Below are 24,058 nucleotides of genomic sequence, written 5' to 3'. Positions count from 1 at the left end.
TACAGAACGTAGGTACGTTTGAACATTTTATTTCGGTTGTTCCAGTGTGATACAGGTACCTTTGTGAACTTATCATTTCTGAGAACGCATGCTGTTACAGCGTGATTACCTGTAAATACCACATTAATGCAATAAATAATGGCCCAGTCACGATCAATGGACCACTCTGTATACAGCTCTCATCGTTTAAGTATATCCCACTGCCATTGTATAGACTGTCTCTCCTTATCTTTCTTTACTTCCACTCCTACACCATACCTTGGCAGCTCACAAATTTTGGGGGTCCAACTTGTGTTTAAAATATCAGGGCAGAATTCGCCCTCCGCTATACCTACGTGTTCAATCTTGTCGGTCTGGGAGGGTCCAGATCCCCTGAGCCTATGTATGGTCTCCATTCATCTGTATTTTTCATTTCCATTGTCTCCTCTCTCCTTTGTTCCCACTGTTTGTTTCTCCATCCTCCTCCATCTTTCTTTATTTTTTACTACCAGTGCCTCCCATTGACCATCAATATTTCTCCTCTCTTTGGCTCCCACTGCTATTATCTTCATCCATCTCTCTTTCCCTTTCACTGCTACTTTCTCTCTCCCACCATCACTGTCCTCTCTCTCTCTCTCTCTCTCTCTCTCTCTCTCTCTCTCTCTCTCCCACTGGCACTGTCTCCTCTCCCTTCCACCATCACTGTCTCTCTCTGTTACTCTCTTTTACCCCAAAAAATCTTGAATACGTTTGCAGGACTGAGGCAGCTGATTCCCCACTTTCATTCAGAGTCTTTTAAAGAGGTACATATTCGTCTATTTATGCTAAGACTGAAACATTTTTCTGGCGGATTCTATTTTCTTCACTGTTACAGGAAGATGTGCTATTCATATAAAATGAATTCTGTAGGTCAGTAAAATTTTGAGAGTTTATGTACTTTGACACTTAAAAAGCATATCAGTATGAATAATATAAGGGCAACAAAATCGCTTACGTTACCCTTTTTCTGGTTATTTTGCTTATTGATTGCAATTCATCGAAAACGCCTGGTTTATGGTTTGTGTCTTACAAGAGCAAAAATGTTACTAGAAATATTTGCAGTCATTTCAGATTTACATAATTTTTGCCAGTCATTTTAGTTTTTTTCAGACTTATTAAGACCCTCTTTAGCGCATTTTTTGTCATTATAGTACCGCTTTGGGCATATTTGTATAGGTGTGAATTGGTCATTATACAGAGACAGTGCCCTATAAAGTCTTATTCGTGAAGAACTGCAGACTAAATAATTGTGTGACCTCAGAAGTCTTGCAATGATCCTAGAACCCTTGCCCTCTGATCACTGCGCCAGTTAAAACTACATTTACTTCTGAGATGGATATTACGTTCATTTTTTATGTGCTTTGGTAAGGTAATTTTGAACCTCTGGACCTTGGTAACGGATAATGATGTTGAAAACAGTTTCGAAGCTCCCATAGAATATGATCTGAAGAACATATGGAAAGAATGTCGACGATATGCCATGAACAGAAAATACAGAATCGGCCATCTCCGCAACTAATGGTTTTTCGTAACCAAAAATCATGGTCTTCTGGGGTTTTCTCAGAAACCGCCCGTGAAAAAACAGAGCTTTTATAAGCTGCCTAAGGTTAACCCTAGATCACACCTAATGCGACAGAACCGTCTGATTAGCTCAATTTGCCTGGGCTAGAGGGAGTCTGTAATATTTAAATTGTCTTTGTGATCAACAGAATGGGCCACATGCTGGAAACACTTACCAAAGCACCCCTCAAACACCTGACAAGTCGTGCAGTTTCCAAATTGCTCATGCTGAGCCTCCACACCATCACAATCGGCCCTCGGTCACACTCATATACAGGATGGAGAAAAACTGTCACAACATTTTAACCCTGGATAGATGATGCCAGAAGGAATCAAAATTACTATTGTTGTGTAGATTGACAATGGACAGTTTTTAAACTATGGAAAATTGGCATCACATTTTTCCAACTGGCCACATGATAGCCCTCTTGCCGGATGCTCTGGACAACACATGACCACAAATGCTTTGCCTGGCAGAGACCGCGGTATAGCCAAGGTGGTCCACATGCTCAGTGTTAGTGTGCCAGCCTTCCACTCTGGGGGCTTGGGGGCAAACCTTCTGGGGTCCTCACACATCCATTTTAGTTTCGTGATAAGACTTACTGGGAACAAACTCATCAACAGCTGATAGTTTGTCTTCAGAAAGTCTTTTACAAATTGTGTTGGTCCTGAAAAGAGCCTTTTCGTAGCTAGGACATAGTTTACTTAAAGCAGGTGCTGAAACGTGCAGCCCTCTGACGTGACACAAGCTTGGTGACATCGAATGGTGTTTCGCCAAACTCTTTCAAAGATTTCTGGCATTGCCCTGATGTGATTGGTTGCATGTTGAACGTGATCCATTAAATCCTCTTTGTTTCTAGATGGTTTGCATCCGGTTGGGTGAACTAGAAACTTGAAGGATCACCACAGGAAAAAGTCGGGTGGCGTGAGGTCTGGTGATTGTGGGGGCCATGTCCTACGAGCACCTCTACCAATTACCCGGGCACTAAAGAGTTCATTTAAATATACATGCAAAGCACAACTGTTACGTATTGGCGCTCCATCATGCAGCAACCACATATGTAGCCATATGTGAAAGGGAACATTTTCCAGCAGGCCACATAGAGCTTCTTGCGAAAAGTGGAGGTAATTTGCCCCGGTAAGTCGAGGAGGTCATCCACAATGCCTGCTCAAATGTTGAGAGAAAATCGTTCCTGGTGTCTATGGACATACATGACTTGAGGATTTCCCCTTGCCCAGTAATGAACGTTTCGAATATTGTAAAGGCCATCCCAATGGAAGGTGCACTCCTCGGTAAACAATACAATGGCGAGAAACTTGGGATCTCATGCAACACATCGCAGGAGCCACTGGCAAAACCCTAGTCTGTGTTCATAGTTCGCCACAGGATTAGGTCTTGGACAGGGTGAAAAGTCAATGGATGCTGGCTGTCATCCTTTAAAATCCCCCAGACTAACCAATGAGTGACCCCCATGTCATGTCCAGCTGCTCGTGTACTTGTTGTAGGTGTTCCCTGAAGTGCTCGAGAACAGTCTCTTCAAATGCTGCATCCCACCATGTTCGAGGTCTTCCAGCATCACCATGATATTCCACTATGAGCCTGTTTGCCAAGTCGCTGGTGAACTGCTGTAAATGTTTGTGGGTGTGGGTGGTGTCCTGCTGGGTACCATTCCTCATACAAATGTCAAGCTCCATGTGCATTACCATTGCCTAGTCCATAAACAAAAACCATATCTCATTGTTCTTCAAACAAATACGGTGCTGCTATGCTTACTGTATGACTAAATCGCAGGTGATGTGTGTGTGTTCCAAAGTCAAGCTTACTTGTGAATGCCTCTGACATGAGGTGGAGACAAACAACAAGACCTATTTGACAAGAGCTCATATCACATTGGGGCAGTGACAGGGCAAGGGACATTTGTATGTGTGAACCGACAACCATAGCGCTGCCCATCAACCAACAAATGGCAACAGGGCAATCCCATGGCCAATTGGAGCATGTGGCATCAGGCTTCCATAGTTTAGAAATGGTGTGTTGTCGACCTACACAACATTAGTAATTTTGGTTCCTACTGGCATCAGCTATCTAGGGTTAAAATATCTTGACACTGTTTTCCTCCACCCTGTAGATCGTACACCTTACCCGTTCTACACATGGACAACACATTCAAATGGTTCAAATGGCTCTGAGCACTATGGGACTTAATATCTATGGTCATCAGTCCCCTAGAACTTAGAACTACTTAAACCTAACTAACTTAAGGACAGCACATAAGACCCAGTCATCACGAGGCAGAGAAAATCCCTGACCCCGCCGGGAATCGAACCCGGGAACCCGGGCGCGGGAAATGAGAACGCTACCGCACGACCGCAAGCTGCGGACACACCACGTTCACTGATACTACGTGCACCATGTGTGTGTCTGACTAGCAGTCATTCCTCGCCAAATGACACTGCTATCTCATAGATGGTTTTGTATTGATAGCAGGTCATCGCCTGGATTGGTTTATATTGATAGTAAGTTGGCTGATCAGTGTATAGATTACAGACTAAAAGGAAAAAGTAAATAAACAAAAAATAATAAATGTCCACAGTATGCACTGTAGAGCGACAGGAAAACAAAACCTGTTAATGCATTTCGACAACTCCAGAAGTCTTCCCCTAACATGTGAAGAGTTATTTTCAGCTATATTTCTATGCTACATACGTTGTCGATTCTATCCATAGTGTTGTCAAGTATGTGTCGCACAGCCATGAATGCCCACAAAAGATCAAAATCAACACTCTGCAATTTGTAACTATCAAATGGGGTAGGAAAAGTAAAATAATGTCGAAAAACATTTTACATCAGAGGTGTGAAAATGATGCTGCTTCTCAACAGACATAATCATTAAATGAAAACTTAAATAGACCCAAAAGAAGAAAATAAGCAAAGACCATTTCGGGAAATAACTGTTAAAGGCTTTGCAAACACAAACATTCCAGTTACAAACCCCAAAATCACCATTTCTTTCTTTTCAATCAGTTTCACAGCTCTCCAGGAACGTAACATAACGACCATTACATTTTTACATATAATCATCTGTAAATAAAAAGATGTGAATTTTGTCTAAAAATATGCAATTTCCCATAAACAGATGCGAATTTTGCCAAAAATAGCTGCAACATTTTCAGTTCCCTAGACTAACATCTGACTTGGCTACTGAAAGGCAGTAATCCCTGATAAACGAAATAGTATAACATTTATTGTTGGAGAACTGCTTCTGTAGACATCATTGCTGACACATGCCTATGAGCTGGCATTGTACTCTGAGGCTGACAGCTCATATCTTAGGGGTGGAAAAAATTTTCACAGCTAATATCTGAGTGGCAAAAAAGTAAAGTTTCAGATGACCAGACTTGGTGCAAATGTCCTGGAATTTAACTCCAAAAGTCCCCGTGACATTGCATGTAATGACATGTAACATTGCTGATGTTGATCTGTTTATTGAATGGGGCACTAAACCTGCCAGTTCCGTTGATGCTATTGGAGATGTATAGGCTGTGTGTCGGCACTGAATTTCAACCTCTCTCTTTTCTCATTGTACAACACAACCACAATACCACCCTCTACACTCAACAGACACACTGAAGACACAACTCTCTCACAGTGTGGAAAGGTGCCAGTCTGCAACAAGGAAAATGTATCTTCCCAACTAGGCTCAGGTCTCCCTCTGCTAACAATGCCATATGGCTCTCTCTTTCTAACTGGCTGCACACAGATTTAAAAACTAACTTCTTACCCATGGCTACATCCATCTATGCATCTTATTCTCTGCTGCTTTATACCATGCAACTCCCGGGCAGATGTTTACTCTATCTCAGGTACTCTGCTGTGTGGCATGATCTTTGATGTGAAACAGCCTGAAAAACTATTGCCTTGCTGCGGCGTCATTCTTGCAACCTGGTTCATACACTAACTGACTTGTGTACTCCTAGTCAACTAAGGGCAGAAGAGAAATATCAACAGGTCATTTCCAAACTTTACATATGACACACCACCTTGTTTCCATGCCTACGCCTGTTTTCATACAAGTATCTTACTCCCATAACATTTTTAAACAAATAGTCACATATGTACAAAATTTGGTTGAAATTGTTCCAGGGCTTCTAGAATAATGCTTTTATGCCAACCTTTCTCACCCCCATCCTCACACACAGTAATTTGTTTTCAAACAGCAAGTGATAAGTGTTCCAAGTTTGGAAGACATTGTTTCACAGAGATGGCTGATATGTTATTGTCTATGCACACCCATCCCCTTCCGAACAAAGGGGTGCAACACCATCAGGACTGCCACGAATCACCACAGTGACCCCTATCGAATATTTTTTTATATTTTGTCATGGCTTCTCATCCCTGGAGGTATTATGGGTATAATTCCCACATAGTGTTACCATACAAATAATTACACAAATAATGAGTCAGTTACATACAAAATTTGGTTGAAATAGCTCCTGGCTTTCCTGAGTTATGCTCCTATATCTCACTCTTTCCACCCCACACCTAATTCTAAGGGAAGCAGGTGACTCTTACACCCACAATGTTTCTCTCCACAAAGTAAGGATAATGAATACTATCTGTTGTTGAAATTGATCAAGTAGTTTAGAGATGTTTAACGTACATACAAATATTTTTATACTACACTAGCGTTTTACTTATGGCTATGCCTATGTCCAAATATGTCTGAGTCTCTATTGCTTCATCAAATTAAAAAGGAAAAATTTAAATCTCTTCCCTAATCTACTTTTTCCCTTCTCTTTCTCACTCCCTTCTTCACACTCTGTCCTTCTTCCTCTTCACATGCTCTCCTTCTTACATCTGCCTCCTTACACACTTTTTCCTTTCCCACCTGCCCAGTAGACCTCCTCATCTTTCATGTCGCTTCTACGCCTCCTGCTCTTTACCTCTCTCTCTGTCTATCCCCTCCTCCCCCTATCCTGCATCACCTCCTCCCCCTCTCTTTGTCCATCTCCACCTCCCCTCTCTCTGTCCATCTTCATCTCCTCCTTTCTCTGGTAATTTTCCCCTCCCCCATGTTTCTGGTCTCTCTTCCTCCCCCTTACCTCTGTACCCACCTCCTATGTCATCAACATCCCAATGAGAGCCACAGTATTTCTTCATAGACCATAAATGGTGTGTGTATAAGCTCATTTGAAATCAATTCAGTGGTTTAGGAGGAGATGTGGAATACACACATACACACACACACACACACACACACACACACATACACACACACACACACACACACACACAGAGCCACTACAAGTTCAGTGCTTGATTTGTGATGATGTACTGATGAAAAGGAATCAGATCCGCACATTTTATGATGTGGTACGAAACAATTTTTCTTTATGTGTACAAATATTGTATTTTAACTTTTAAAATGCTCAGAAAAGCATAAAAACAACATTTTAATAAGTCTAAATTTTGAAAACAGCCACCACAAGGTCACAGTACCAGAACCTCTGTTTTTCCAAATCAAGCACTGACTAAAACCATTACTTAACTAAAACCATTACTTTCACATTTTATGACTTAGTCAGCTGTGACAGAAACTTTTATCTGTCTTTCTATAGAACTGTCAATGGACGACTTGGCAGCACAGGCGTTTGTCTTCTTCAATGCGGGGTTCGAGACATCGTCAACGACGACAAGCTTTACTCTGCACGAACTGGTGCTCAACCCAGATGTACAGAGCAAACTACATGATGAAATTGACACCGTGCTGAAGGAAAACAATGGTGAAATTTCCTACAACACCATCAGCAAAATGACTTACCTCGACAAGGTGGTATCTGGTAAGGAAAATCAATCTTCAATTTCAATTCCACTTTTAAGTAAATGTATTACACTCTATTCAGATATGTTACAGCAGAACCTCCCAGCCCAGGTTATCATAGTGATTAGCATATTGTGCATAACTCCTTCATCATGTACTGTCATTATACAAGTCAGAATGAGTGGCAGGGTTCACCCACGCACTTATACAGTGATGAAGGAAGGAAGGAAGAAATGTCACAAATTGAGTCCTCAGAAATTGAACATTAGCTCAGACTGCAATTATGAAAGAGAGGGTTCACTTATAGCCTTCATTTGAGGTGCCATACTGGCCTCAAACTAAACAGATTCAGAGAAATAATAGAACCCATTTCGAAAAACTGTTTAAAGTTTCGAATCTACAGCCTATTTACTGTAAACCAACTATTGATTATGATTCAGACTGGGAGCATATGTATCTGCCCTGCATCCATACAAGAAAAACATCTAAAGAATCTGCCAAATATTGCTTAAAATGACATTCACAACACACTTACAAATCCATAAATCTGGGAATTTTGCTTACCATACAGACATTTGAATTTTGTCTCTGCCCACTGATTGACATTACTCAGTACTAAATCCCCACCATTTTCTTGAAATTTGGCACTGGTGTACTGTTGGTATAAACGTAGAAAAATATAAAATTTTACTGAGATATATCAACTCATTTCTGAATTAAAGAGCTGCAAAACTATCATAAATGGTCCCAAAAATGGGGAACGGCAATTTCTAGAATTGCTGTAGAAGCTACAGACCTGGGATACATACCATTTTACAGAATTTTTCACACCCTTTCACATGGTATACAATAATACATAAAGCAAATTTAAAATTTTAATTTTTTTTTCCAAAAATTTCCCGGTTTATTCCATGAGTAGCTTGTACTGTTGTAAATTATATATGGTTCTAGGAGACTTTCCTGAAATCTATGCCTTTTGCTAGACCCATCCAGTCCTTTTCTTCACTCCTCTTCCTTCCCCTTGAGCCCTTCTGCTGGAAAAAGGAGCTACTGGCTCCGGGGGCTTCCATAATTATGCCGCTACCGATTAGTGAGTAGATTTTTTATATGTCCAATTACATTATAGTGTCAAAAATTGTTTGATTTTGTTGTTGTAAAACCTATTTTTGTTAGAAATGTTTTTGAAAAAGATTGTTTTCATAAGAACACTGTCTTTTTCATTTGCAATAGCTCAGGATTCAACATGTTTCGGCAAGAATTGATGAATGCAGATGGTGGGTCTTGGGCATGGCTACCATAATGTGCTGAAATTATAAAATGACAAAAATAACAATGGTTATAACAAGGGTTATTTCTGTAATGAATTCTGCAGTTATAAGAAATGACATTACATTTGTGGAATATTTCAGCTCCACATTTTGCTCTCATTCAGAGCATCAAGAATATTCTACTGAATGAATTACTATTGACCTCCAAAACACTCAATGGTTGACTGTAGACAATGATAAAGATAAACAAAGAAAACCCGGACTTGTCAGAGGCAATTAATAAGCCTGTCTCACAAACATGACACTAGCAATTAAGGATTATACAGCAAATGTTAACCCCACTATATTGTCTCACTGGAATTAGCCATGCAAAGCTACAATGACTAAATGAGAGATTTAGCAGAATCATGGGAAATCAATTCTAGAAGTTTGTGTGGATTCTGAAGTGAATAAAAGCTCTGTTCTCCACATTCCTGTGGACAGTTTAAAGTAGTTCCTCTTTCTCCTCTTCAGACGCCTACACTTGAGCTATAGGTGGTTTTTCTGGCAGACAATCACCTCTGCACACAACACTGGTCTTGATTACAAGTAGCCAATCTGAGTTCCATTTGTTGACTTTCAACTGAATGAATGATGACATATTGTTATGTATGTGCTTGATCATCTGGCACTGTGGAAGCAATGACCTTCCCTCCCCTGAAGAGATCACTGCTACTCAGGAACGGAATGTGACGAGGCGGCCTAGTCACTGTACTCATCACAACCAGGTGAAATGCTTTCTGAATCTCTATTTTATGATCCCAACAGGAAATTAACTGGCTGTTTACTAAAACTGCAAGCAGTTGCCAGTCAGATCCATAACTTACATACAAGCATGAGGGTTTTGTTCGAGACTATGACTACAGCTGCATGCCAGCACAGTAGTAAATAAGGGGGTGCAAGAACAACAGCTACAACAACCTAGCATAATATGTTCTAGACATGTGGAAACCAATACGGTCGTGTTGTTACCCAAACAATTAGGCTAATCCAGAAAGAGATCATACTGGCTAAATGTATAACAGGTACTGCAGTATGATTCATGGGAACTGTTACCAAGAAATTAATCATAAATTGAGAATAGTATCTACCATTATTGCTAGCTAGGTATTTAGCACAACAATCATTGTTTCAGGCCATAGTCTACATCTAACATGAAGAACACTTGAACACACTGCAAATCTAATTGATATGATCAAAGTATTGGTAAGTTGTTGGAAAGAGCAAGTGTGGGCATACTAAAAATGAGATTTGACATGAAGAAGTGACCTACAGACAGGTTATTTACCTGGCTCGGCTGTAAATTCTGTAGAATAGGCAGCAGCATCTGGTGTTGCACCAGCTATGGCGGCAGTGAAATACAAATAAAATCATGATGTGGTTGTTAAAACGAACATTGCTTAATCTGCATAGGAACACCTGATTTCCTCTGCTTGCAACACTTGCTAAACATATGAATCAGTCTGTACCAGAAAGCAGACCAAAATGGATGCCCTAGGGTGAAACTACTTTTACTAATGATGTCTTTGTCCTACAAAAGATGACTTGTCTCCACCAAAATATAATTCAAACAAAGTGGAGGCACAGAATGAGAGTGAGGTGAGGTGTACTCGTATTTTTATTAGCTTTCTATATGAAAGAACTACCTAAGTTGGGTATACAGCCTCCTTGGATCCAAACTTATTAGTATATCAAAATTTAATTCATATAACTGCTCCCTTTCAATCTTTATTAATTAAATGGTCCTATTATTTAAGGGAATGCTCTCGATGTTTGTCCTCTGATACAGTTCATCATAATTTTATCATATCAAACTATCATTTTGCTCTCCTTTAATTTTTTTTTTTTTTTTTTTTTTTTTTTTTTTTTTTTTTTTTTTTTTTTTTTTTCCAGAGTCTCTCAGGAAATATCCACCAGTACCATTTCTGAACAGAGAATGCAACCAAGACTACAAGATTCCCGACAGTGATGTCATTCTGGAAAAAGGAACTCCAGTAGCACTGTCTGTGCTGGGCCTACACTATGAACCCAAATATTTCCCTGACCCTGATCGTTTTGATCCTGAGAGGTTCTCTGAAGAAGCCAAAGCTAGGCGACACCCCTATGTCTACCTGCCTTTTGGAGAGGGACCACGCATTTGCATTGGTAAGTAGTAAAAATAAGAAACTCTGTGAGTGTAAGTCTGATGTTGAGGCCCGCACACATTACAAATCAAGGCCACTACTTCCTTTCTTTCTACTGCATTCCATGAATCTGATGAGTCTAAGAACAGTGGCACTGTGGTTGCTTCCTACCTATTCAGTCATTCTCTCTCACTGAATTGTGCAGGAGTGTAAGGCTAGTTGTAAAGTTCAGTGTACAATCTTGGTGTCATAACGTAGCACTATCAGGGCAAAAATATCCAGTTATCAGGATCAGAAAGGTCTAAAGAAAGCCGTGTTTTGTGAAACTGTGGAGGGTGTGAGACATAAATGGAGTGATGCAGTGTATACGACTGCAAATATTCTCCATATGAGGAAGATGCTCTAGTCCATGCTTCAAATGGAAAACACACAAAGTTTTTCATTGCAAACAAAATGGTTGTGTCCTTATATATTCCACCTCCACCATGTATAAAAATGTGATCTGTCAAAAGAATACATGACTCAGAGCAGAACTACCGTTGTTGCAGCCAAAAACAAACTACTCATGATTCTTTTGGTCATGGCATCTTGTATTTATGAGCTGGTAGTGTGTTGTACTGATTATCATTCATTTTTGTATCTTTTTCAATGAAGACTGCAAGTTTATTTTAATGCTTAACCACCATTTAGAGAATATGTTTGTACGGAGATGTTCATAAATGTATAATATAAACACACACACACACAAAAATAATACCCGTAAATACACATACATATATAAATTTAATATGTTGTTGTTGTGGTCTTCAGTCCTGAGACTGGTTTGATGCAGCTCTCCATGCTACTCTATCCTGCGCAAGCTTCTTCATCTCCCAGTACCTACTGCAGCCTACATCCTTCTGAATCTGCTTGGTGTATTTATCTCTTGGTCTCCCTCTACGATTTTTACCTTCTATGCTGCCCTCCAATACTAAACTGGTGATCCCTTGATGCCTCAGAACATGTCCTACCAACAGATCCCTTCTTCTAGTCAAGTTGTGCCACTAACTTCTCTTCTCCCCAATCCTATTCAGCACCTCCTCATTAGTTATGTGATCTACCCATCTAATCTTCAGCATTCTTCTGTAGCACCACATTTTGAAAGCTTCTATTCTCTTCTTGTCTAAACTATTAATCATCCATGTTTCACTTCCATACATGGCTACACTCCATACAAATACTTTCAGAAACGACTTCCTGACGTTTAAATCTATACTCAATGTTAACAAATTTCTCTTCTTCAGAAACGCTTTCCTTGCCATTGCCAGTCTACATTTTATATCCTCTCTACTTCAACCACCATCAGTTATTTTGCTCCCCAAATAGTAAAACACCTTTACTACTTTAAGTGTCTCATTTCCTAATCTAATACCCTCAGCATCACCCGACTTAATTCGACTACATTCCATTATCCTCATTTTGCTTTTGCTGATGTTCATCTTATATCCTCCTTTCAAGGCACTATCCATTCCATTCAACTGCTCTTCCAAGTCCTTTGCTGTCTCTGACAGAATTACAATGTCATTGGCGAACCTCAAAGTTTTTGTTTCTTCTCCATGGATTTTAATACCTACTCCGAATTTTTCTTTTGTAAGTTCACTGCTTGCTCAATATATGGATTGAATAATATCGGGGAGAGGCTACAACCCTGTCTCACTCCCTTCCAAACCACTGCTTCCCTTTCATGCCCCTCGACTCTTATAACTGCCATTTGGTTTCTGTACAAATTGTAAATAACCTTTCGCTCCCTGTAATTTACCCCTGCCACCTTCAGAATTTGAAAGAGAGTATTCCAGTCAACATTGTCAAAAGCTTTCTCTAAGTCTACAAATGCTAGAAATGTAGGTTTGCCTTTCCTTAATCTAGCTTTTAAGATAAGTCGTAGGGTCTGTATTGCCTCACGTGTTCCAATATTTCCACGGAATCCAAACTGATCATCCCCTAGGTAGGCTTCTACTAGTTTTTCCATTCGTCTGTAAGGAATTTGTGTTAGTATTTTGCAGCCATGACTTATTAAACTGATAGTTCAGTAATTTTCACACTTGTCAACACCTGCTTTCTTTGGGATTGGAATTATTATATTCTTTAATATACATATATGCATTGGTGGAACAGAACGTGAAAAAGGACATTTTGTCTGAGAAATACAATTTTCAGTACAAGCAAAAAGTTTGATAATGTTTTAAACATCTATTTTCGTTTTTTGTATAGTACAGTAATTTACATCATTCTGTCCAATTTGAAACTTGTTTGAATCCAATAGGACTCAATAATACCATTAAAAGCAATCAACATTAGTCTTCTGAAAACAGACCTCTCATCATTATGGAGAAAAAACATTGGCCGGACAAAAAGCCTATTTTCTAAATCTTCAGCTGCATATGCAGTGCTTCACAGAATAGCACCTCCTTAATTTTAGAAACATTTTAAGGACTTCAAATTAGCTTTGTGTGAAAGAAGAGCATTTTGTGAATAAAACAACACCAAACAAGAGAAGTGGTCCATTTTTATATGAGAACTGTAAATGCCTACAAATGCTACCAGTTTGCAGTTGGCAGACTTAAAGCAACAGCTGACAGTTGTCATTACTGTAGCGATGTAAGCCTACACCTACAACTCACGTTAACCCTGCTGGTTCCGCTGGAAATGAAAATGGTGAAGTTGCTGTAAACAGATGTTGTTCCAGTGGTTGTCAGCCTGAAGACTGATTTGATGCAGCTCTCCATTCTACTCTATTCTGTGTGAGTCCTTCATCTCTGAATATTCTGAATCTGCTTAATGTATTCATCTCATGTTCTCCCCCTATGATTTTTACCCTCCCTGCTTCCCTCCAATACTAAATTGGTGGTGATCCCTTGATGTCTCAGAATGAGTCCTATCAATCAGTCCCTTTCTCTAGTCAGGTTGTACCACAAATTTCTTTTCTCTCCAATTCCATGCTGTACCTCCTCTTAGTTGCATGATCAACCCAACTTACCTTCAACATTCTTGTCACCACATTTCAAAAGGCTCTGTTCTCTTCTTGTGTTCATTTGTGTGTGTGTGTGTGTGTGTGTGTGTGTGTGTGTGTGTGTTAACAAATTTCTCTTCTTCAGAAATACCTTTGCTTGCCATAACCATACCAGTCCTCTCTACTTTGGACAGCATCAGTTATTTCACCGCCCAAAGATCAAAATTCTTCTACTACTTTAAGTGCCTTGTTTCCTAGTCACATGGTTTAATTTGACTACATTGCATTAACCTTGTTTTGGTTTTGTTTACGTTCATCTTACATCCTCCTTTCAAGACACTGCCCATTCCATTCAACTGTTCCTCCAAGTCTTTTGCTGTCTCTTGCAAAATTACAATGCCATTTCAGACCTCAAAGTTTTTAGCTTTTCTTCCTAGACTTTAATTCCTACTCCCAATTTTTCTTTGGTTTCCTTTACTGTTCATTCACTGTACAGGTTGAATAACACTGGGGATAGGCTACAGCCCTGTCTGACTCCATTCTCAACCACTGGTTTCTTTTCATGCCTTTCAACTTTTATAACTGCAATCTGGTTTCTGCAGAAATTGTACATAGAGTTTCACTCCCTGTATTTTCCCCCAGCCATCTTCAGAATTTCAAAGAGAGTATTCCAGTCAGCATTGTTGAAAGCTTTCTCCAAGTGTACAAATGATATATGTGTAGGTTTGGTTTCCATAAACTATCTTCTAAGAGAATTCTTAGGGTCAGTATTGTCTTGCATATACCCAAATTGATCTTCCCCAAGATCAGCTTCTACCAGTGTCCCCATTCTTCTATAAAGAATTAATGTTAGCATTTTGTAACCATGGCCTATTAAACTGACAGTGTGGTAATATTCACACCTGTCAGCACCTGATTTCTTTGGAATTGGAATTATTATATTCTTCTTGAAGTCTTAGGGTATGTTGCTTGTCTTATATCTCTAGCCATTCCTGCTTAGCCATTTTGCACTTCCTGTTAATCTCATTTCTTTGACGTTTGTAATTCCTTTTGTCTGCTTCATGTACTGCATTTTTATATTTTCTCAACTCATCAATTAAATTCAATACATCTTGTGCTTCCCAACAAGGAGAATTCACTGAATTCAAAGAACAACTGAAATTTTATCTTCTGGATAACCACTCCTATTCTTTAGAGGAATTTTTTGGCAGTGTGTGACACTTGGTGTTGCGTTTGATTTTACACATTACTCTGCAAACTTAATCTGAAGCACTGGTATATAGCTTCTTGATAGAGTGCCATATGTATCAATTAGACTGTAATCCTTCTATTTTGTTTATATGACTATTATTACTACAGTCATCTGGCTTATAACTGTAGCTGTTGGACCAGACTTTCCTTGTACCTGTCTATGCGTGACTGAGATTGTAAGCTGTATGAGTTATGACCATTTACAAATGGTTATTACTGAAATCATCTGACATGTTCTACATCCTAGTGATATATTTGTGTGATGGATCTATGGAAACTAAAAATAAATAAAATAGGTAAATAGATGATAAGGGATCTCAACTCAATTTATTCTGCATGACAGAGCTTGGTGATATGCAACATATGTAAAACCTTAGTTGCTTTATATTCTTGGAGGTATGTATTGTCTATGCAACCAACTAAAGGCAGTTTGTTTTGTTGCCATATGTGTAAAAAAGGAAACACATATTACAGACCACTCATGATTCTTCCCAAATAAATGAATCAAGAGGCATATGACAATAAATAAACTACCGTTAATTGGTTGCATAGGTGGTACATACCTCCCAAGAGTTAATGTGTCTTCTTTAAAGTAAGTAGCAATCCATATTTTGCTATATTGCTGATACTCCTACCTAGAGTTTGAAAACTTACCTACCTTCTCCTATGTAAAACTGTCATGGCAGGCATGTTTTCTGATCCTTTGCTTCAAGTCTGACGGTGGAAGGTTAGTTGCATAGGCCAGTAGTGGATCAGCCCACTACCAGAAAACTGGGATGTGACCTCACTTCACACTCTATTAGTCTGTAGCACTCTTGTAAAGGCATCTGTCACAGCACATACCTGATGCCATATTCTGCAGCCACTGAAGACATGTAGCTGGACTGTATGTGGCATATTTCACCGACATTTCTCAATGAAGATGAGTATAGTTTCTCAATTCACTGAGAAACCTCTGATACACATATTACATTGTTGGTTGGGCATATTAATGTTGAGGTCATGATATTGACCTGTTGTCCCACAATTGTCACCTGCATTTCTTCAAATGAAGCGACATTTTTGTTTGTTACTCAGGCTCAAAACACTTGGAAATTGAAAGTTGACAGCCCTGGTCTCTGTGCTGTGGGAGTTGATATTGTCATTGAAAGAAACACTAGAAGTTTGGAGTCTCCTGCAATAGCATATTGAACAAGACCTATCTGAAATATATATATACTATTAAAGGGAGATTTTGATGACATGATAAAGAGAGGAATTGTCTTCCTGATGAAGAGGTGCAGTATATGTTGATTCAGCATAACATGATCATGCTTCATACTTAAGATTTCTATACATGTTTCAGGTATGAGGATGGGCCTGCTGCAAACCAAAGTGGGTCTTGTGAACTTACTGTCAAAGTACAGTGTGCAGCCTACACAGAAGACAGTAGCAAAACTTGATTTCCATCCTAGGTCCTCAATCCTCATGACCAAAAGTGGAATCCACATTCAGTTTGTAAAGCGTTCCTAGGAGGACAACACTGAAGAACAATATGTCCAAATTCACCCATTTTAGTGTTGTTTATATATGTAAGCACTATGATTCATAGATAGTCCTTACACAGTGGCTTTACTGTATAGAAGACTATTGTGCATAGTTGTGTTGCCTCCAGTCTTCAGTATTGTACTTTTAACAGCACATATTATGTTTATGTACTTAATATAAATAAACACAGTTTCTTTACTTCAGTCATAACTACTTATTTAATTAAAGAAAATTATTATTGCAACTGTTCTTTGTAAGATTCCAAAAAAGGGCAATCACAGCAGCCACTATCACAGCAGCCTATCAGGTGCTGCCATTGAATAGCAACTTTAAACAACTGTCTCCTGGTTGACTGTCCTATCTGACAGATACCGACAGCAGTGCTTTCTCTTTTGTTTTCTCAATGTGATTAATTAATGGTGTGCTTCTGGGTGTTCTGATGAATTTTTCTCTCTTTTTGTGTAAAAGCATACCAATCACCAGTTGCAATGTTGAGGTGCTGCTATGGTACACAAATGGTACATCAGTTGAACACAGCTCTATGCTTTTGTAAAAGAACATTTTGATGTAATTTTATGAGATAGATATTTACAGAAATGAAATTATTTGAATAATGGAGCTATTTACTAAAAAAAAACTATGGTGACAAAGCATGAAGTTAGTAGTTTGATACATCTACATCTACATCTATACTCCGCGAGCCACCTTACGGTGTGTGGCGGAGGGTACTTATTGTACCACTATCTGATCCCCCCTTCCCTGTTCCATTCACGAATTGTGCGTGGGAAGAACGACTGCTTGTAATTCTCCGTATTTGCTCTAATTTCTCGGATCTTTTCGTTGTGATCATTACGCGAGATATATGTGGGCGGTAGTAATATGTTGCCCATCTCTTCCCGGAATGTGCTCTCTCGTAATTTCGATAATAAACCTCTCCGTATTGCGTAACGCCTTTCTTGAAGTGTCCGCCACTGGAGCTTGTTCAGCATCTCCGTAACGCTCTCGCGCTGACTAAATGTCCCCATGACGAATCGCGCTGCTTTTCGCTGGATCATGTCTATCTCTTCTATTAATCCAACCTGGTAAGGGTCCCATACTGATGAGCAATACTCAAGAATCAGACAAACAAGCGTTTTGTAAGCTACTTCTTTCGTCGATGAGTCACATTTTCTTAGAATTCTTCCTATGAATCTCAACCTGGCGCCTGCTTTTCCCACTATTTGTTTTATGTGATCATTCCACTTCAGATCGCTCCGGATAGTAACTCCTAAGTATTTTACGGTCGTTACCGCTTCCAATGACTTACCACCTATGGCATAATCGTACTGGAATGGATTTCTGCCCCTATGTATGCGCATTATATTACATTCATCTACGTTTAGGGAAAGCTGCCAGCTGTCGCACCATGCATTAATCCTCTGCAGGTCCTCCTGGAGTACATACGAGTCTTCTGATGTTGCTACTTTCTTGTAGACAACCGTGTCATCTGCAAATAGCCTCACGGAGCTACCGATGTTGTCAACTAAGTCATTTATGTATACTGTAAACAATAAAGGTCCTATCACGCTTCCCTGCGGTACTCCCGAAATTACCTCTACATCTGCAGATTTTGAACCGTTAAGAATGACATGTTGTGTTCTTTCTTCTAGGAAATCCTGAATCCAATCACAAACCTGGTCCGATATTCCGTAAGCTCGTATTTTTTTCACTAAACGTAAGTGCGGAACCGTATCAAATGCCTTCCTGAAGTCCAGGAATACGGCATCAATCTGTTCCAAGAATTAGTAATGTTTCTGATGTTCTCAATACCATTCATGTATGACTGTCATATTAATAATATTAAAAATATATTTATATGTTGTGTCTTATAATTTATTTCAAAAAAATTGCTGCTGCTTTCAAAATACATTTTACTGTGGAATGGCAAATGGTGTCTTTACCATCAGGGCCTATAGGATGAAATTACAACAAATAAACAAACTTTATCATGGTTTGTGCACACAGCAGTGCTTGGAAGCAGACAAAATCTGGCATGTGCCTGGATGGCAGTGGAAAACTATGTAAAAATTACACTCAAGTCTGCCAGTGTACAATGCATCATGCAGATTCTACCTTCTCTTTCCTTCTCATTCCATCTGGTAATTCACCCTTGACAAGGGTTCTGGGTGACTTTCCCGAACACTCTCCACATCCTAATACTCATCAGTCCTTTTCCTTCACTCCTCATCCTTCCCCTTCAACCCTTCCACCAGAAGAAGGAGCCACTGGCTCTGAAAATTAGTAAATTTCAGCACCTATTCATACATGAGTTCTCCTGTCATCACTGGATCATTAGATTGTTTATTGATCCAGTTGCTTATAGATTCTACTTTACAGTGATTCACCTTCTTGTATTGCAAGTTAGTGCATTTTGTATTTAACAACATAAAGGGTAGGATCTTATACCACTTTCAAAATAAAACAATACATATAATTAAACATTCATTCATCAGATTACATCTTGTTATTGCAGAAGATTAGATTAAACTGAATACTTGTTTTCGAATAACATATGACATTTTCAACCTTGGACGGAGGAAGTCATCTAATATTTGGGCATGGTGATCACTAATTAATGTTACTCACTGCCATAGAAATCTCCAAAAACATATAGCTCAATGATGCCAAAATGAAGCCATGCAGCCCCACATAGTCATACATCCACAGTGCATGAGTTTCTTATGCAGCTAACAAGGATTACCTTCTGTGTGGTTCTTGACGTTTTTGCATTTTACTGAATATTCTATGAGGTTTTGGGATTGCAGCCAGATCATGATGACTTCTTGCCAAAATATTTTGGCTCACAACCATTCAGCCATCTTCTCAGGTGTCCTTGGTGTCCAGTGGCAGATACCTGAAGATGGCTGAATGGTTGCAACCAAAGTACTGTGGCAAAAAGTCAATGTGATCTGGCTGTGGATTACCTTCATTGAGTGGTGTCTAGCAACCATAATTCTGTTTATGTACACCATAATCTAGATTAAAATGAGCCTCACCCAACGTTAGTGTTTTTTCACATGTGTGGCTTGCCTTCAAAAAGTTCCAAGAAGCACAAAGTGAAGGCTCATCAGGAAATTTTATTTCTTTAGTTTCTGTACAACCCGCAATTTGCTTGAGTGAAACTGCATGTTATCATGTATTAAGTGAAACAGGGAATGATCTGATGCTGTTAGCAGCACCAAGTAATGTCTTATAGCAGAACAGTGAGGTCTTCAGATGAGTGCTTCATATGCTGCCCTTCCACTTCCTCCGCAGTCTGCTGCATCCTTTGCTGCCCTGGGATATTCTTTTCTGCACAAGATGCAGTAATCCTGAATTGTTGCACCAACCATACAATCATTTTTAATCATGTCTTTTCAACCTGAAATGGGGATATAGAGTTGTTGAACAGTGAAGGGAATCTTGTTATTTTTTAAATACATCAACGGCAAATGCCTGATGTCCAGAATCTCACAAGCCCATAATCAAAAATGGCCATTATTCCTTATTGTAGCAGATGTATACTAATGTATTCTAGCAGACAAAACAGTAATGACATATTATGTGACAAATCTGCTATTCATTCTGTCTCACCATGTACTACTGATGTCCCTTTATGACCTAGACTCAAATGAACTTGTTGCAAGGTTTTTGTAACTCTTCAACATTGGAATAATATGTGAAATATTGAAATGAAATTTTAATTCTATTTGCTCTAAATCTTTTTGAAATTGCAACTAATATTAATTTCATCAGATCCAACAATGTGGTAGAATTCTTACAGGGGAATGGAAGAGCAAGGGGACAGATGGTAATGCTTCCTGTTGAAAGTAAGATCCAGAATAACAGTTGAATGAAGTGAAATTCCACTTGACATAGATTTGGGATTAAGGTAAAGTAAAGCAAAAGTGAAATATGTAAACAGGTGTAGAAATTAAAACAGTGATTGCACGGTAGCAGAAGAATTTAAATACCTGCATCAAGAAAAAAAGGTTGACATAAAAGGCAGAATAGATGGAAAAAACCTGGTGACTGTTAGTGTGGCACTGAATTTAAAAGCTCATGAAGACAACTCCATTATGATCATGCATGATGAGGGTTAGTAAAAGTCAGAAGCTCTCAAAATATAATTTGTATGCTACGAAACAAGATCAAACCACAAAATTTGAGAGAAGAATACGAAATTTGTACAAAAAATTTAACTTTTATTACCAGATGTGATTAGCAGACCAGTAGATCCATGAGTTTCAGAGCTTAGGTCACTCTAAAATCCACACCTTCTTCTCTGCCATAAGATCAAATGACAATACAAGGAGATATCGGGCTGCAAATTCGCTTATTACTTAACATGATATTTGATCAAATTACATATTTGAAGCATTTCACTTGTCATGCTGCACAGAGCATATTCAAACGTGTTGATGATGATGATGTTTGGTTTGTGGGGCACTCAACTTTGGCTACCCCATGGGGCCCCAGCCTTTGCAGCATCTTTTCACTTCCATGTTGCATGTCTATCCTCTTGCTATCCCCCCCCCCCCCTCCCCCCTTGTACCTTGGGTTTGCATTGTCTGTGGCTGACATAAGAACAGTCCCACCACTGTTTTTCATTTTCATTCCCTTTCCTTTCTTCGTTCACCTTCTCCTATCCTTCCTCCACATTGACGTATGTGGCTCCTCTTTCCCTTCTTCATCCCTGTGCACTCCTGAAGTCTGGCCCACGTGTCTGATGCATAAAAAGGTGACTGGGTAACACTTAATTCCCAGCCCCAGGTCGACAGGCAAGGTTCACACGTACCCTCTGGTACAGACCAGGCCCAGGGAGCTGTTACATTCCCAAATTGCCAATTGGTCCCTCTGTCAGGTGTTCAGGGGGGGGGGGGGGTATGAACTGAGGTGTGAACAATCACCTAAGGTGGGTGCACCCCATTGTGAAGGGGGCCCCAATGGGAAGCAGCACACCCTCAGAGGCACTGGTGGATTTTCTTGCAATGAGCCAATCAAATTCACAGTTAACATCTACAAACTGTAAACAGAAAGAGGCTCACAATTCAAAGACCCTGCCAGCTGCATCATGGTTCCTCTTGGTTTCATGTATTGAAAATGGACAGTCTCTCACAAAAGTAAATCTGTTTATTATTCAAAAGGTGTTGATGCAATTGCCGGCCCTGCGAAATGTGGCTCTGGTTTATAGAATGGCATTTTGCTTTTGGGGACTACTTCTGACTCTCAAGCACAACCAATGCTTGCCACTTTCCTTCTCCACAACTATCCTGTTTGTGTCAAAGCCCATAAAACTCTAAACTCTTCCCATTGTGTTATTTACACTAGGCTGCTTGATGGTCTGACTGAGGCCAAAATCCAAACATACCTCTCTGATCAGGGTGTCATTGCCATCCATCTGGTGATGAAAATGGTAAATGCATCCTTAGTGCCCACACACTCCCTTTTTCTCATCTTTGATAGAGTGGTGCTTCCATCCAAGATCAAAGCAGGCTATGAAGTTATCACAGTCCGACCGCACATTCTGAACCTAATGCACAGCTACCACTGTCATCATTTCAACCACACTCGAATGAATGTCTTGTCAACACCTGGCCAAATGTGTAGCCTGTGGTAGGAATGCATACAAGAGTGATCGTCTGCCTCCTTCTGCGTGCTGTAGCAACTGCAATGGCTACAATGCCACCACCTCTCGAGATTTACCCACGTATCCCAATGAGGGAGCTCTACAGGAGATCTGGATAAAGGAAAAAGTTCCTTATTCGGTCACTCGAAAGTTCTTCACTAGTCAGAAACCCTGCGTTCTACCATCTGGCACTTACAGTACTGTTCTTGTTACATCTCACTCCATGAAGGACACGGCCATGCAGACATGCAACCTCAACTTCAGCTCTGACATCGTGAAATCATGCAGTGTCATGAAAGCATCACTGTCCCCTCATCCAGCTGTGCAACAAGACATCAAACCCGGCAAGCCAGAAAGGACAGAAGAAATACTCCCGTAAGGACTTCCTGCATCCCTCCAGCCAGCCAACACCTGAGTCTTCCTCTGCTAACCAGAAAGGCTCAAAGAAGTCCAACAAAGGCAAAAGGTCTTCTTCTCCTTCACCGACTCGAAGATCCTCTTCGATGGTGTCACTATGTGATACCTTTGCCTGGCTGGCCTCCGTGTCGCCAGTGCACACCACCAACCATTTTTCTGTGTTGAAATCCGCAAGCCAACAACACAAGAAAGTCAACGCTACTGTGGACCTCATGGTGCAGGATCCTCCTTCCTCTGTGCCCTGTAGCAGCGAGTCTTCGCAAACTGGCTCTCGGCAGCCGTCGAGGTGACACCCCTTCATTTTTTCCTCATCATGACTCTCCTCCGATGGAACGTTCATGACCTTTGATCCAACAAAGAGGATTAATGGTTGCTTTTAGAATAGCAGCTTCCACTTGTACTCTGCCTTCTGGAAACGAAATTGCATCCTCACAACCACTTTGAGCTTTTGCACTTGTTTCCAGTTCATTTTGACCTTCCCCTCAAGGTTGACATTCCATCTCATGGGGGAGTCATGCTGCTTATACAGGATTATGTCCATAGTCAACCCATCTCCTTAACTACCCATCTTCAAGTTGTTGTAGTTTGCCTTTTCCTTCCTCACTTGACCTTTTCCCTTTGTACCATTTATAGCCCTCCATCATTTGATTAACCAGGGCAGACTTTCTCCAGTTTACTGGGTAGCTACCTCATCCATTTATGCTGCTCGGTGAATTTAAAGTGCACAATCCCCTTTGGAGTTCTCCCAGAACCTGTCAGAGAGGTTCTCTCGTGGCTGACCTTCTTAATCAACTTACCCTCTTCTGCCTTAACACTGGAGCATCCACGCTCCTTTCTGACTCCTCCCACATCTATTCCCAATTTGACCTACCTTCTGCACTGTGCCCCAGCTTGCCCATTGTCTCAAGTGGTCCATTCTTTCTGACACCTACTCAAGCAACCGTTTCCCGTGTGCTACCCATTTGCTGACTCCTACCCCACCAGCATATACACCAAAATGACAGCTCACTAAGGCCAACTGATGGCTTTACTCCTACCTGGTGACCATCAACGAACAGCATCTCCCCAATTGTGATGAAAAGGTAGAATATCTTACAAATGTTATCCTTAACACCACAGAATGTTCCATTCCTTGCAATTCCTTTCTATCACGCTAGGTCCCAGCCCCTTGGTGGACTGAGGCATGCCACGGTGAAATTTGTGAGTGGAGACACGCTCTCCACATTTTTAATAGTCATTATACGATGGCAAATGGCATTCATTATAAACAGATGCATGCACACTGTCCTCATGTTATTCGGGATAGCAAGAAGCTAGCTGGATTTCATTCACTAGTTCTTTTAACAGTTCCACCCCCTCCTCTGTTGCGTGGGCCAACCTCCAAAGCTCTCTGGGAT

The 24,058-nt window shown here is 40.1% G+C and overlaps 1 protein-coding gene across 1 annotated transcript in view; it reads left to right on the top strand.

Annotated features, from left to right (window-relative positions):
- Nucleotides 1-16,795, top strand: part of LOC124798318 (cytochrome P450 6k1-like) — a 54,811-nt gene extending 38,016 nt beyond the window's left edge. The window contains exons 6-8 of the mRNA XM_047261658.1: nt 7,198-7,419; nt 10,601-10,852; nt 16,416-16,795. Of these exons, the coding sequence (XP_047117614.1) occupies nt 7,198-7,419; nt 10,601-10,852; nt 16,416-16,582 (641 nt within the window). The 3' untranslated portion in view covers nt 16,583-16,795. The remainder of the gene's footprint in view (nt 1-7,197; nt 7,420-10,600; nt 10,853-16,415) is intronic.
- Nucleotides 16,796-24,058: the final 7,263 nt, after the last annotated feature.

Source organism: Schistocerca piceifrons, chromosome 5 (genome assembly GCF_021461385.2).
Source record: "Schistocerca piceifrons isolate TAMUIC-IGC-003096 chromosome 5, iqSchPice1.1, whole genome shotgun sequence".
Lineage (NCBI taxonomy): Eukaryota > Metazoa > Arthropoda > Insecta > Orthoptera > Acrididae > Schistocerca > Schistocerca piceifrons.
The sequence above is the reverse complement of the archived record's forward strand: the minus strand, read 5'-3'. Positions and strand labels throughout refer to the sequence as shown.